General features: G+C 36.9%; 1 protein-coding gene across 1 annotated transcript in view; it reads left to right on the top strand.

The window, feature by feature from the left end:
- Positions 1-17,404, top strand: part of NKCC (sodium potassium chloride cotransporter) — a 102,600-nt gene that overhangs the window by 20,987 nt on the left and 64,209 nt on the right. The window contains exons 2-5 of the mRNA XM_083118365.1: positions 8,112-8,268; positions 11,860-11,955; positions 14,007-14,260; positions 16,147-16,270. Of these exons, the coding sequence (XP_082974491.1) occupies positions 8,112-8,268; positions 11,860-11,955; positions 14,007-14,260; positions 16,147-16,270 (631 nt within the window). The remainder of the gene's footprint in view (positions 1-8,111; positions 8,269-11,859; positions 11,956-14,006; positions 14,261-16,146; positions 16,271-17,404) is intronic.

The raw sequence follows: 17,404 nt of genomic DNA, 5'->3' as shown, positions 1-17,404 counted from the left end.
TCATGATGAACAGAGTCAAAAGCATGTTGGAAATCTACAGCTAAAATGGCATAATTTACATTTGCAGTTTTGGAGTTTTAAATAGCAATTACTTCACGGAGTGTTTGTAACACACCATATATATTTTTGTTTTCACCGTAACAGTAATGCATCGTACCAACTAATTGTTCAGCATAAGGAGCCAGCCGTTGCATCATACACCGAGAAAAGATTTTGTAATCTGCACACAATAGAGTTATGGGACGATAATGAGACACTTTCTTTGGTTGCGCTATTTTTGGTACTAATACTATAATACCAGTATTTGACGATTTACCTGTAATGTGGTTCCTAAAAACTGCATTCTCCCATTTTGTTATCGTTTCCCCCATCAAATTCCAAAAGGTTTGAAAGAGAACAGTGGGAAGTCCATCAATTCCAGGAGAGGAAAAGGGTTTCCCCGCCATGACTGCTTTATGTACTTCTTCCATAGTGAATACATTGTTTAAACGCTCTCTATCAGTATCATGAAACACTGGGGGACTATTTTCATAAAATTCAACTGCATCTGAATACCACTCGGTAGCAGGTCCGGCTCCTGTGTTTTCATAAGTCAATGTATCAACATGTGTTTTAGTGCAAACTGTTTGTTGTTATAATGATTTATTTAGTTTCTGTGAGGTTGCAAAGTAAGTGCGTACTCTTAGAGGATTTCCCCCTACATTTTTCTAATGTTAAGTATTGAGAGAGGATTCAGGTGATCCGGTTCAGTGCAATTTTGAGTTTTGTTGCATAAACTCAAAAAATGTAGCCTGAACAGTATCTTGAAAAGTCAGAAAATTATCAAAACGTGATTAGTGCATATTTACATGCAAAGGGAAATTTACTAATGTATTGTATTAGTGGTATTTACTGATATATAATCGCCAATGTACATTCGAATAGAGATGAGAACGAGACAAGACCTTTCTAGACTTGTCGAGATAAGAACGAGAGCGAGACAGAACTGTATATAATCAAAACGTGATCGAGACTTTGTGTCCTAGGCTCTCGGTGTCTTTCAAGAGAATTTCATATGATGTTCGAAACATTTCCCTAAACGAAATTTACTTTAGTCAGTGACTTTTTCAGTAGCTATCAACCTGATTATTTATAGATCAATCGTACATTTTGATTATAATAATAACAAAGTGAATCCATTAGCGACACTTGTAAACATGTGCTGCGTGGTTGCATATATTCAGGATATACCGTATTTCTGGGGTTCGTAGCATCGAAGCGAAGCGCCTAACAGAAGAAAACTTACGAAAAGTGGTATCCATTAATAATCTCTATGTGCTGATTGCGCTGACACGCTGTGTTATCTAAAGTCGGTGGCGCAACAGCACTCGAAGGGCCAGGGCCTGCGAGAGCGACTTTTCCTTGGGTGACGTGTCTTCCACCTGGAATTGAACCCGGGACCGTTCGCACCAAAGGGTAGAGCGCTAACAACTTGGCTACGTGGGAGACCGCTCTGTTATCTAGTCTACACTATACACTTCCTGACTTTATAAGAACGTGGTTAGCACAGCGTGTTAAGACGTCAGGGATCCTGCGTTGAGTTGAGTTGTTGTGTTGTTTTCTTTATACACATGCAGGCAAATCTGAACTAGACCTACAGTTTAAAGTGGGATCTGAACCAGGGTTGTTAAAGGTCCAGGAATTTTAAATAAATTCAATTCCGGTCCAGGAGAGAAAATCAGCAATCGCAAATGGGTTCTGAACCCTAAAGAACCTTTTTATCTGTAAAGGTTCGGTCCAGGAATATTTTTTCAGGATCATTGTAAATACGGTCCAGAAACCTTTATTCCAGGATCAATTTAAATACGGTCCAGGAACCTTTTTTTCCGAATCAGTTTAAATAGGGTCCAAGTTCCGTATTGAAATGAAACAATACGCAACTTGGATAGAATACGGACCTGACGATAAACAATTATCCACTTGTGAGCATGAAAGACTAATCCAGGAGCTGACTGTCTCGGGAATCTAAGGTACAAGGTAGAAATGGGCGAAACGCAAACGCTACAGTCACGTTACCACTCTCCATGTAGCCCCATTCTCGCGCGAGCTCCTTCACTTGGTTGTAGCAGCACTGCCCTTCCCTGTTGTAATATCTGCTGGGAACAAGCAGCCTCACATTACCTCATCGACGGCTCCTATTGGCTGCGGTTCCTGGATCGAATGTCGGAGCAACATGTGACGGGTTTGTTTGAACTCAATGTGACGTCAGACTAATATGGTCCATTGCGTTATCTACGGTACAGTAACTCTTCGACAAGGGAGTTTTGGAATCTGGGCCACTAGAGAACAACAGCGTTTTGATTTATTCCCTGCGCTACGTTTTCTACAACCGCAGTGTGACATTCCAATGTAAAACGTACTCGCGGACATTTTTAGAAGGCAACTTTTCATCGTTTAACTCTGGTCCAGGAATTGTAAATAAATTCAATCCCGGTCTGGGAGAGAAAATCAGCAAACGTAAATGAGTTCTAGACAGGGTATAACCTTTTCTTATTTAAATAATTTCAATTGAGTCCAGGAATCTTTTTCCCGGATGAATTTAAATTCTGTCCAGGAACATTTTTTCCAGAATGAATTTTAATTAGGTCCAGGAACTCTTTTTACGGAAGAATTTCAAATCGATCCAGGAACCTTTTTCCGGCTTCAATTTAAATACGTTCCAGGAACCTTTTTTCAATGTAACAATACGCAACTTGAACCGGATTTAAATTGTGCGGAACCCAATAGAACCCATTAGAATTTATGGGTTCCTGCACCTTTAACAACCCTGATCTGAACCACCACAAGCCTCCACTAGATATCAAACCTGGTGTCCCTTGATTACAAGGCGACAACGTTACCACCACGCCACTAGGGATGCCCTGGAGGTCACAGGTTAAAATCCTGGCCTGGGCGCTCTTTGTGAGTGTCCCTTCATCAATTTCATCATATCATCACTCATCCTCATGTTCGCGATTAGCCAAAAGTGGTAGAAAAGCGAAGTAAATTAAACCAAATCAATCAATCAGTTAATACGAGATATACATAGACGAGTCCCAGAATAAAACAGTTTTGCAAGTCGAGGCGAGACCGCGTGTCCCCTTAGCTGTTGTCCTGATACCATCCCTCACCAGAATATAGGGGAATGGCATCTCAGTCTCTAGCGTCTATAAGGGCGATCTCTTGATCCCTCATTATTAACAATTAACCTTTATTGAAATTGACTGCTGCAACTAAAAATAAGAAAGGAAATCGTCAATCTCTCTCCCACTATCTCGGCATTTGTACCCATTAAAACCAATAGTCAAGGTCAAACAATTATTTGCACGTGTATGAGTATCTTTGTTTACAAAAGCAGAGGCCACATATACGCTTCAGAGATAATACTGGTTGACGTGTGGAAAAAAGGAGCCGGAATTCTTTCCTTGTTAAACAGGGAATCACCTACAACCACTTGGGCGATAAAGGAGTCACTTGGTATTTCTTAGAAAGACACGTGGCGGTTCAGCTGGTCTTACCTTGTTCTTGGTAACGTGGGCTACCACTGAAACAAGAGGTCGAATTGCTTGCTCTTCGTTTATGATAAGGACAGTACGCATGTCCAGAAAGATATTACGTTTTTGCATTTGCTATATATGGTTTTTCCCTTCTTCCCTTGGAACTGAATGAACGTGATGATGATGTGTCGACGAACGCCGCACATTTTGCCACTGATGAGAATGGTTACACGGCAAGTAAGCAGCTGATTGCATTGTCTGCGCTTCCTTCGTTCTCTTAAGGTTGACAATTCCAGGACAGCTCCAGAGGGTAAAAACCCTCCACTCACTCTCCAGGTGCACTTCTTTGCATTCCGATCCATCGCCATTCCATATCCTAAGATTAAAAATTCTGTGGAAAGTCATTAACACAGTATCTGCCACTACAACGTGTAATGACCTATCCAATTATATCAGAAATTCTTCGTCCCTCGGCTACCTCCAGTCAGTTTCCTAAATAACTTTGTCAACCTCCAAACGATAGACTCATTATCTCTTCACTCTGTCACTACGACGTTAATTACAGTCCTAAGCGACAAACATGAAGCGACTTTCACACTGCTAGAAGAGGATATCTATCATAGGTTCGTTCCTCCTCCCTTACGACATGCTTGTGTTTTGTTTCTGTACCCAATTTTCTCGTGTTGAAATAGATTGCAAGACAACAGTATTCCACGATATCTGAAGCACATTTAAAGCTTTAAGCAAAAATTAACATATCAACAATACCTTGGATAACTAACCTAATGTTGCATTTGATAAAAATCGGTTCACGCTTTTCAGGATAGCGGAAACCGCTATTTCCCATCATGTGAGGACCTGAAGTTCTGCTCACATTTGCCAAATATAGCCTATTTTGTTAGAATAAGAAATGTAAATCTATGCAGCTTTGGGGCATCATTCGAGGTAAATGTTTTTAATCAGAACATTGTAACATTTTGCGCGATTTCGGAGTGCCATTGTTGTCTAAATTAGACATGGTCACCGATTTTGCGAAAATAATAACTGTAGTGCCACTAGAGGTTTTAAGCTGAAATGCAATTACTACGTAGTAGCTACAAGATTCCAAGATTCAGAGGTGCCCATCCCCCCCAAGGCCAATAGCGCAATCCCCCCCAAAAGCCAATGACGCATCCCCCCAAAAGCTAATGACGCATCCTCCCCATAAGCCAATGACGCATCCCCCCAAAAGCCAATGACGCATCACCCCCTCCAAGATCATGTCATAATCCCCATAAAGTATTTAATTGTGACATATTTTCTTTAGTTTTAATGAACACTTCACTTGATACACCCCGTCCTGAGTTATTAGTTTTCTTCTAACATATCACTATTAGTACATAAAATACTGTGTAGTGCAAAGTGGAGACTGGATGATCTGTCTTGCGTCTAGTATGAGCAAGGTTTACCATTAATCAGGGGATGAGAGATTAATTGCCACATCAAACTTCATGCTATGGATATATAGATACATCTTAACTTATTTAACGTCATAAAATGCATTATCATTTTTAAACTGCTTACATTTATATGAAATAACAATGTGCGACTTCTGTTAAGAGAAAATATGCTGCATATTTGGAAATAATTACAATAGCTAATTATAATTATGTGAATTTTAGTAAAGACGTATTGACTTTTTACTATTTATTTCTTGTGCTCATTCATTAAAAGATGTACATGAACAAAACGTACAATTGTTTTCCTAGTAAGAACTAAAAACTTAATATTTTGTAGAAAGAAACCAATTAATCGTATTTATTGAACCACTGCATACAGAGTACATTTTTATGACGACATAAGAACTCTTAAGTTATCGAGAGTATTACGTGATTGGTAAGCCATATTACTCTTTTTGTTTTGTTTTTTGATTACTTATTGCAAAAGAATATCAGAAGTAGAACATTTGTGCTGTTTTCAAATTAATGTTTATTTACAAGACAGCATTGATACTAAAACAAACGTGTATGTAGATCTTAAAGGAAGCTTTTCTCTCTGAATACTGGACCTTGCGAATTTATCTATTATTTCATCATTTGGATTTTTTTGCAAGAATGTCACTACACAAAACAAGGAAACTTGACAATAATGAATCCCCCAAAATGGAACGCAACCTACTTTTAATAATCTTTAACCAAACATCACCCGCCGGCATCATGGAGGGGTTGTTAGAGCATCGCGCTACGCCAGGGGCCCTGGGTTCGAATCCCGGCCTGGGCATGGATGTTTGTGAGTGCCCATTCATGAATTTTTTCATATTATCACTCATCTCCATCTTCGCAAATTAGCCACAAGTGGCATAAAGGCGAAGTAAAATAAACTCAATCAATCAATCGAACATTACCCCAAGACCGTGTATGCATTACCTCCCAAAAATAGTTCATCATAATCCCCCAAATAGTTTGGATAAGTAAGTAATAATTGATGTTTATTTGATTTCCATATATTTTCAATAGTTCAGTTTTCAAAATAACGGAAAGCTAGCACATTGATTCGTTAAGTGTAATAAGTTAAATTATATAAATATGCATTTAAACAGTGTTTGTGAATGGAGAATAGATTTATGAGATTTATAGAACCGACAATTTGAGTATTTAACAGAAATTGTTACAAAACTTAAGATAGAAAATTCAACCTGGGCAAACTAAATAACATTCAGCAGCCGTGTGACCAATTCCATTATTGTTTCACGAGACATTACAGAACCTTAACAAGAAAAAGCTAATGACAAGAATTTAATACAGTTTTTCCTTCAAAGAATTCGCCCCCTCTGTTTGGGGTAAATATAATTATTTTAGTAATCCATAGCAATAATTACGTGGATTCTATTTTCAGTGCAAATGTCACTTGTTAAAGTGAAATTTTCCTGCGACAAGATGTTAGAAATGCGAAGGAATTTGATTTTATTTACTTTTATTTTTCTGTTTTATCGGGTAACGTGCAAGGTGTTACTGTATGAAGTGCACTTAGTAGAATTATTACATCACATACAGTAAATCAGTAGTACAATAATACTGCAAATGGAAGTACATCATCCAAATGGTGCACCTGCTTTAAATTAATCAGAATACCAACACTTAAGAGCAAGAAAATTTTTACATCCATTTTTTTCAGTTTCAAGAATATTTATTTAATGGGACGTCAATACTTTCTTATGACCCCGCGATATTTACTCTTTTCCAAGCTTCTCTTTTTTTAATTCCCTAAATATAATATTCGAACGCTCCCGCACTACATAAATCCATTGACGATCTAAGATTTAACACTTTATCAAGAACTTCATATCTCCCCCCTTAAATTTAATACTCAAGATCCAACAAAATTTCCGTGCCAATTTTAGACTTACTGTTTATGTTGAAGAGTAGATGTCTCCTCCAAAACAAATAATTCTCAGTGACCAGAATTTTCGCAACAGTCTAGACAATAGTAATATACAAGAATTTGTAATATACAATTGGGTGGGCGCAACGGGCGTCCACAAACCCACCTGTGAGCAACCCTGCCCTTAAGTACTTTCTTTTCTTCATCTTATGGATTAAATATGGTGCATTTAAAATGTAAATTTTTAGATGTATTTTAGAAAAATATATAAATGTTCAATTTTATGTTATTTGAAATAAAAATATCCCCCTCAAAATCTTGATGGCGCAGCCTGCGCCAAAGTCCCCCCATTCCTGTGGGCACCCTGACAAGTTTCCTTGAATAGCTAATTTGGTATTGCATTGTACTAACATGAGTCAAAGCATTTTAAGATTGCGAAAGAAAAATCTCTTTTTATATATTTTTTGACATTTTAAATTCTTCTGATACTTTCACTGCTCTAAGATCTTGTGATCTTAAATTTCCACAGCAACCAAATGCTTTGAAGGAATGTTCTAGAAATCGGTAAGGTGATACAGTTAGCACGGTTGGTGCGCGACGAGACAATTAAATTTGGAATCTTATTAAATAAATATAAACATTTAATGGCTTTTGAAACTTGAAAATTCTCTTCTTATAGGTGGATTTCATGTGTCATCAGGATGCGCACAGTCGCCGTGTTTACGGCAAATTTGTTCCAGAACTTTTATAGACTAGCAAATGGGTGAGGCATTTTAAGTCCCCATTTATCCACAAATAAGCTAACTGAGACTGGACTTATGATTGAAACTAGGATGAGCCTCCACCGGGTATCGTATCGAACCCGAGACTTCGTAATTAGAAGATGACGACGTTACAATTACGCCATCGGGAAGCCCAAGCATTCTAGTTTGGAAGACATCAAGTAGTAATTCACGTAGTTTCCGTGTACCTCCCCCAATGGCGCAGTGGTAACAACGTCGCCTTGTAATCAAGAAGTCTGAGGTTCTATAGCCTGTAGCTGCACATAGTGGTTCGGATACCACTTTAAAATGTAGTTCCATTCTCGATTAACCTTTCCGCGCATAAAGTGGACTTAAAAACAAACTCCGCGATCATGTGTTCTGTACCAGTTATATTTTATCATTTCGAATGTGCTTGATACTACATATCAAATGTCCATAACAATAGTGAAAGCTGAAATATTATATCTTTCAGGACCCCGATGCTCAAATACCTTCTGCCGATAACTCTCCAGGGGGACATGGAGTCAAGCTCGGCTGGATCCAGGGGGTGTTCATCCCCTGCCTCCTCAACATATGGGGAGTCATGCTGTTCCTTCGGCTGTCGTGGGTGGTTGCTCATGCAGGAGTAGGTGAGTATAATGACACTCATACGTACAACTTGTCTCTGGAATCTGTGGAGCAAGGCCGCCCATGACGGATATAAGGGGAGAAAGCAAATGGGCGAAGCAAAGCAGTACGCGCCTCTGAAAAAAGATGGTAGCAGCATCCCTCCACGTACTCACTTCCACTCTCACGTATTGATTGGTCGAGCCCTCTCGAGTCCTACTTGCGCAGATGACTTGCTTTTGTTCGCTTGCTCCAGAGATTCCTGGAACAGAGGCTAGTATCATGATTGTAATCGAAGAGAATGAGTTAGCCATCTTGGGCTTATTGATAAATTAATGATTATTAATTACTTAGGAACATAATTTTATTGTTATGTGATTACCTTATCATATGCACAGTCGCCATCAATAAAGATGGGACATCTAATCCTGAACCAAGACGCATTAAGTGTGTTGCCTAACTTTATGAGATGATGGAATCTAATATCGATGTGCACTTATCTCCGTCGATTTAGGGATCACACACACACAATGCATTCCAGTGCAGCGAGTATTTTAGATTTTAGTTATCCAGTTTTTATTGCATGCGACTGTTCATACCACATCTGTGATATCCCATCGTACTAACGAATACCTCCACGGAATTTATTACGAGCAGAATACATTGAAGTGTATACTAGCTCAAGTGAACAGGCCCAAGGAGATTTACACTTGATGGCTCAATACAAAATACGAAAGCAAATTTTTAAAACTACATTCAAACCATAAAAACTACGTGTTCATTTCTATATTATGTTTCTTAGAGAAGGCAAAAATCTAAAACAAATTGTAGCAGATAGTCGATTTCAAATTTATGTTGAGTGCAAAATACTCTTTGCTTAAGTCAATACCTCATGGATTTTTTAACCATTCTGATAATGTCCCTTTACAACACCATATTTGTAATCGGAAGGACAAGCATAAGTAGCCTAAAATACTTATAAACAAGGTAGTCTGACTGAAAGTATCCAAAAAGAAAACGTATTATATCTCAGCAGCTATAAGGTTAGGGCTCAACCCTCTTCCCCCTCCGAAACTTCTGGCATGTTGGATCATTGCAAGCTCAGAAACCTAAATCGAGAACTCACTTTCAAATACTCATTCAAAGCATAACAAGAATATAACGAAAAGACAGTGCTGAGAGATCCCTTCTTTGTGATAATCGAGACAAAATTGGAATTCCTGAAACTTGTGCGAAACAGTTTTTAATTTTGCAATCATCGCCCACCCGCAACCTTTTCACTATCACTTTTGGCCGTCCTCTTTCCATTGTTTTACCTGATGCAAATTGAAAATTTCCCCATTCTCCAAAATTCGATATCCGAATTCCCCGTGTTGTTGGGTAAGGTGTTTTAATCGCCCCCTTTGACAAAGGGTTAACACGTGGGATCCCTGGATTCGTAGCGCGTTACGCTCAACCCGCCCCCCTCTCTATACACACAATCACACACAGGGGTCGATGTAGTAAATACCTAACTGGATTATATTATTATATTCGATCCCATAAATCGTACGCTTGTATATTACATAGCGGCTGGATATGATGCTGTTAAGTCTAGGACCAATTATGGGCGACCTCACGAAAATGTATCTGTTTGTAGCCATGATACAATGCGTGGTATAGCGAGTGATTCTGGCATTATAAATCGTTATTTTTGGATAATTTAAACTTGGACACCCTGTATATTACAACTATATACTTGTACCATTAACCCACACATAAGACACGAGATCCACTTCCCTTTAGTTTTTTAAACATTTCTTAGGTGCCACTGGGATGCATTAAAGGAAAAACACATTATGTTATTAATACCCGATAATTGAAGCAGCCCACCGAATGACGCTGTACGAGGGTCACTATTTATATTTTGAGCCTAACAATAAAAAAAACAGGAATTTGGCATTGAAAACTGCTTTATTGTTTTTCGAAGTATTCTCCTTTATGGTCAATACACTTTTGCATTCGTTCGAACCATTTGTCAAAGCAGTTTTTCCAATCTTCTTGAGACACCTCCATAATATGGTTTTTGAACGCATCAACGGCGTCTTCCGCCGACGAAAATCGTTGTCCACGCAATTTATTCTTGACATTCGGGAACAAGAAGAAGTCATTGGGTGCCAAATCAGGACTGTACGGCGGATGACCCATCAATTCGATTTTTTGACTGTTCATAAAGTCGGTTGTTAGACGAGATGTGTGACAGCTGGCATTGTCTTGATGAAGAATGATCCGACGGCGTTTGTTTGTTTTCCGTATTTGACTGAAGACCTCTGGCAAACAAATTGTTGTGTACCATTCAGAGTTGACCGTTCTACGTTCCTCTAAAGGCACAGTTGCCACATGACCAGTTTCCCCGAAAAAACAGGCGACCATTTGTTTCGATGTGCTTCTAGCGCGAACAACTTTTGTTGGATTGGGTTCATCTTGAAACACCCATACAGTCGACTGCTGTTTACGTTCCGGCTCATATGCATATATCCATGATTCGTCACCTGTTACAATCTTATATACGTCTTTTGAAGCACCACGATTGTATTTATTGAGCATTTGTTTGCACCAATTGACGCGAGCGTCTTTTTGAGTTTTTGTCAAATTGTGTGGGATCCAACGAGAACATACCTTTCTCACAACTAAATGATCATGTAATATTTTATATATGCTGGTGGAACTAATGCCTATGGTTGCCTCAATCTCACAGTATGTCACATGACGATCTTGCAGTATTAGGTTTTGCACAGCATCAATGTTTTCTTGAACAACAACTGATTTTGGACGACCTTCGCGAATCTCGTCGGTGAGCGAATGGCGGCCACGATTAAATTCGTTATACCAGCGTTTCACAGTGGCAAAGGATGGGGCTTCATCGCCAAATGTGGAAGTAAGTTGATCGATGCACTCTTGTCTTGATAATCACGTCGAAAATCGTAAAAAATGTTCACGAGTTCATTTCATTTTATTGTTGTCGCGCAATCTCCAAGGCAACATAAACAACACAAATGAAACTATTGACAAAACATTTGAAGTACGTTATGGTCAATAATGCCAGACGATTCCGTGCAAACGTCAAATCGCGCCTAACTTCAATCAGTGTTGCCAAGGCTCAAAATATACATAGTGACCCTCGTATGGCACTTTTGGGAATGTGCTAGGTTACCAGTGGAATCATGCTGCGGCCCAGCGGGCAACAGACTACTAGCTGGCCAGTCAAGAGGTCGGATGTCTCTCAAAGATTGATACTGTATTTTCATAAGGTGTTATGTTGTTTCTACTGTAGTCCAGTAACATACAACAGGTTTTATCCGTTGTTCTCGCATTCACTGAAATGTGCCATACAACATTATTCGGTGGGATTCTTCAATTATTGCTGTGTTATTTTGAATATTTTAGTACTAGCAGACAATATGTTAACTTACATTTACAGAAGACATATAGTAATTAGCAAATCATGAGGCAAAGGAAAGGAGGGAAATCCTTATAGCCAGTACGCTCCTGTTAACATTCGCTATAAAATGGCTAAGAACAATCAATTTTGCATTGTTGCAGTGTAATAAATGCACCTATTGTCTCTATTTCAGGTGAATCCTTGGTGATTATTGGAATATCTGCAGTGGTGACGGTGCTTACAACTCTCTCCTTGTCGGCCATCAGCACTAATGGTGAAGTTAAAGGAGGTAGGTGAAAGTATTGTTAATGCATAGGGTATACTCTCACCTGTCTTCCCCAGCTAAATGCTTGAACCATAATCATCCGTATCACTATACCCTTTCTTTTACTTCCATATTTACATGCATTATTTCATACATGTTTTGTTGATCCAGAGATTTTTTTTGATCACACCACGTAATGAAAATCTGAAGAATATATATGGAATCAACGTACGAAGAAACCTTCCAGATATTACCTCAAATTGGTAATATTTTAGTGGTCATAATTGTTTGATTGAAAATGGTTTTTGATCTCATTTAGGCCATAACCTCTCCAATTCAAACGGGAGCCGATTTTAAGAATTGATGCAGATTTCTTCTGTGCAATCTAGACTACCGCCTTTCCAATCTACATCTGTTTCCATCTATCTTGTGCTCTTTCTCGCAACTTATCAGGTTTCTTGTGTAACTGTTTTCCTACTTTTGATACGATTTATACAATTAAGCACATTGCATAAATGAGAAAAGGTATTCAGCTCTGTGAGTTTGTCGTGTTCGAAATGTAAAAGGAGTAAATCAGTTATTGTTGTTCACATTCCTTCTTACATGCAATAACATCATCTTCTTGCTCCAGAGCCTAAGCGATATCAATCGACCAATCAGGCATGTCTCTCTAGAGGAGTCTAGAGCAGGGGCCAATAGTGTGTAGGACAATTGAGGGGTCTAATGAGAGAGGGAGCTATGCTACAAATCTTGAAAATTTTATTTTTTGCCATTTTCGGTCTTCTCCTACCATCTGTCATCTATCATGTGGCATAGCTCCCGCTTGTTTTGCAGCAGATTTTCTGAGTTCTTGAATACGTCCTCATCAGCATTTTGAGTGAGAGAAGGATCTACGCCACTTACTGATGGTGTCTGCAATAGGAGTGGAAGAGGTTGTGTTGCAGTAACCTGTGCTAGATTTAATATCAGCCCTGAAGTTAAAAGATATCATGGCAATAATGACTTATATTCCTCCAGTTTCTCATGGTGTTTACCAAAAACCAAAATCCACAGAAACAATGGACAGTGAAGATCCTCCAGAAGACATATGAAGCTGTCTTTATGTAGATCATATGTAACACTCAGGCAAAAGTATTTAAGCCTTGTTCAAAATATTTGATGTGCTAGATTGATTTTTCCACATGGGTATACTACAACAATATACCATACATGTTCGTAATAAATGGTATTTATATTGAAATTCATATTTTTCCTTTTGAATAATTTACCTAACAATATGTTAAGAAAAAAATTACCCTTTGTTATACAAATTATGACCCAACGCAATGCTTTAGAAAACTCAATTTATTTCCATTTCTTGTCAAAGTGGCATAGCTCCCTCTCTCACTAGACCCCTCAATTGTTAAGGAAAATGGTACTGATATAAATATTCATAAATTTCTTCTTTTGCAGAACGTTATTTAACACATTAAGGCGATAATCGGGAAATAGTATATGGGATTATTAGTTTTCTGAAAGTATTAAAATATGTAGAAAATATGCAAAAGAATATTAAACTAGTCGTATATCAAAGGATGTTAAACCATAACTGAGATTGATGAATGATGAAATGTTGAATATTTGTGGCCGGTTGCTTATCGTGGATAAAACTTAGGTTAACTAACTACGGGATCTTGTTCTAAACAGAGGAAAAGACAGAGAATGAGTGAGAGACAGGATAGATGGAGAGGAGGAGAGAGAGAGATATTGAGAGAGAGAGAGGGGGATGGAGAGAGAGAGAGAGGGAGAGAGAGAGAAAAAGGAGAGAATCAGGAAAAAGAGTGGAGAAAGAACCGCACAAAAAGTAAGAGACAGTGAGAAAGATATTTCTTTTTTTCTTGCAGACCTTTAGTTGGTAAACATTAATGAATTGCATAGATTCAAACCTTGATCAGTTATTTTTGTCCAGTTATGGAGATCCATGATGCAACTAATTACACTCAATACGCAGAATATTTCTGAAAAAAAAATACCTCGTAATATTATCGTTCATATTCCACCATCTTGACTCATAATACCCTCTTTGTCAATTTCAGGAGGCATATATTACATAATCTCCAGATCTCTGGGACCTGAGTTCGGAGCGTCCGTAGGGGTAATCTTCGCCATTGCCAACGCAGTGGCTGCATCCATGAACACCATTGGCTTTTGTGAATCTCTGAACGACCTCCTTCGCACGAACAGCCTCAAGATAGTGGATAACTCTGTCAACGACATACGGATTGTTGGCGTCATCGCTATATTAATAATGGTGATAATATGTGCTGTAGGCATGGAATGGGAATCAAAGGTACGACTGATTTCACACATTATCTTCCATTAAAACACAAAATAAATACATTGTCACTTTATGTGTATTTATGAAGTTCTAAAAGTACATGGAAACAGTTTGGAAAGTGTATGTCTAGATGGGTTAATCGAAAGAATTCATGAAAGAAGTTGTACACACAACATATTCAATATAACATATTCCGTTAAACAACGGAAAATTACAATTAAATCCAATTTCAAATATATTTTCAACATATTATCCAAATCAACATAATGTAACCCATCTCCCCCCACTAATAAGCTGCACCTTGACCTGAAATATATCTCAAGAGAAAAAAAGAATATATATATTTAAATATTCAAATTACGGCGGTATACAAACTGATATTTTACAATAATAGGTCAAATAAAACGCGGAATATCGATTACGGAACAGGTTCCTCTAAATAGAATAAAGCACCGCCAGATTCTTTGAGTTTCAAGATCATAACTAATACTACTCAGACCAAATTTACAATGATAATAATAGGGTATCTAATCCTAGTTTAATACACCACCTTTATAGAATTAATAAAAATAAAGAACAAATTATATTAAAAATTTCACCTAATAAATAAAATATAAACAACCAAAAAATCAATTATTACTACAATTTAAGCCAACAACTCTCCACTTATGTCCCCACGTCTAGCCGCGGCAGCTGGCACGAATTTAGCCGGACAAATAAATATTAAAATTTAAAATCCTGTAATCTAATTTACATTAAAATTAAACAAACCCACACACTGCGAACAGCTAAACTCAAACATACCGTCTCAACCCATAAAAAATTGGCGGAAATTTTACCTCTCTTTAACAAATGCATATGTGAAATTTAATTAAGGAGATGTAAGCCAGAATAAAACTTTAGTTTTAAAATATAAAGAGAGGTTCTTGTTATTATATAATATGTATTATATTAAATTAAATTATAATTAGAAATTATCTCACGAAAATTTCCCCCCTTTTAATTTTTACTCACTTTCCCATACTATATAGAACACAATTTTTTTCCCCTCAAAATTGTGTTCTATATAGATATATTAACTTCTTCTTTCTCTAGATTCGATAAGTATTAAAATGACATATTAAGTAAGTCAATTACTTTAAATTAGACTACAAACACTTAAAAAGATTGATAAAATTAAAAACAATACTGAAGTATTTTATATTATTTAATAAATATGTTCTACTTATTAATCATAAAAACAAAAGTCCGATAAATAATATTATTAGCCCACTATTATAATTTATTTATAAATAAGATGTCTGAAAAAGGATTACCATGATAGGGTAAAGTATACATGAAATTTAACATGTTCTTATTATTTTATTTGTAATAAAATTATTTCTTATAATTGAAAGAATTAAACTTTCTCCAATGGTACCAAACAACCCACACAGCTCACTCTAGAGCGAGGGTAGGGTGCAGTTTTCTATTCATACGATTTTCTGCAAACTTAAATGATGAAAATATACGTTTTGGACAGTAACGAAATAATATTATTACATATTTGACCACAAATGCATATTAGGGAAGCTGTAGATTTGTGAGTGCTACCGACAAAAGCAGATATTGCCATAGTAACTATGTAAAAAGAGCAGATAATAGTAGACTGTTGTGTCGCTGTTCCATTAAGCAGCGAAGTTAGCCTATACAGTTATATACAATTATATGTATATTTATTTAAATTTCCAAAACTTTGTAAAAGACTGGATATGAAGACACGAACTGAGAATCTTGCAGGCGATTGAATCGAAAACTGTGGTAAAATGTTTGACGCATATCTATCTTAGGTGAAAATAATTTTATTCCTCAAACTAAATAATTCATTAAAATAATTAAAAATATTCTTATTTTTGTAGGCTCAAAACCTATTGGTCATCATAATTATTGGTGCAATGACAGATTTCATGCTTGGAGCTTTCATTGGTCCACGAGGATCGAAGAAAGAAGAGCAAATAGCAAAGGGATTCGTTGGATTAAATAGTAAGTAAATTTATAAATATATTAAATGAGAAAAAATATCAAGAATTGCTGTCAGTACATTTATGTCATATACATATTGCAGAAATACTTAGAAAATATTTGATGTACAGGAAGTAATTCGACCAATCTCATCTTACCACATGCCTCTTCTCAGGGTGTTATTTTAGAATTTATTTGTGCCTTGCATTGAAAACTTTTACAGCCCATGGTCTGAACCTTGACATCTCAGAAATTTGATAATTTTTGGTACAGTGGTAGCTAGTACCCGTAAAGTTGACGAAAACTGCCAAATTTCAGATTTTTTGGGCTCTTAGTTTTTGAGTTACTGACTTTCAAAAAAGCAAAAATTCTAAAATTTTACGGCATTTTGAGATTGCTAAATAGCTGTAGATCAATCAGTATTTGACCTAGATAGCTCAAATTTGTGTCATTCTCTTCTCCTTTAAGTGAGCTTTAATTTGAAATGCAACATGACTACTGTTGTAATTTTCTAATTTTTCAGAAAGCCGAATTTTTTTTTGAAAGTATGAAAAACACCCCTTTTGATTTTTTTTTTAAAAAAAACATATGTTTTGAAGACATCAATTGACTATTTGGATGTAGAATTTCATATGGCACGGTAATGGGTTCCTATGGAAAATATTGTTTTTGTATTGTAATGTGTAAAATTTGCTAAATTTGTGGATTTCCATGTTAAAACCATAACTATAAAGTGAGTGGTTGATGTTGAAGTCTTCATATTAGTATATTTTATAATTTTTGGACTACAAATAATACGAAAATACCTAAACTTGATCACTTTTAATATCAGGTAAGCATATTGAAAAATGTACGAGGGGAAGTCATTACATAACAGGAATTTTATTCCAAAATTCATGGAGATTTATGCACAACGAAAATTTTTATTTCGGGACACAACATGTTTTTTAACAACACGCCATAAAGGTATCGTGACGATCAAGCAGTATTCGCCTGCGCAGTAGCTCGTACAACATGGCTTCCCACTGTTGACTTGAATTGTAGATGAGCAAAGAAGTATTATTCGTTTTTTTTGTGGTCAGAGGGAGTAACACCTTCCGAAACCTACAGCAGAATGAAGGTTCAGTACGGAGTTAGTTGTTTAAAATTTTATTT

The sequence above is a fragment of the Lepisma saccharinum genome, chromosome 3 (assembly GCF_977018435.1).
Source record: "Lepisma saccharinum chromosome 3, izLepSacc3.1, whole genome shotgun sequence".
Taxonomy (NCBI): Eukaryota; Metazoa; Arthropoda; class Insecta; order Zygentoma; family Lepismatidae; genus Lepisma; species Lepisma saccharinum.
This window is presented reverse-complemented; position numbering and strand designations above follow the sequence as displayed.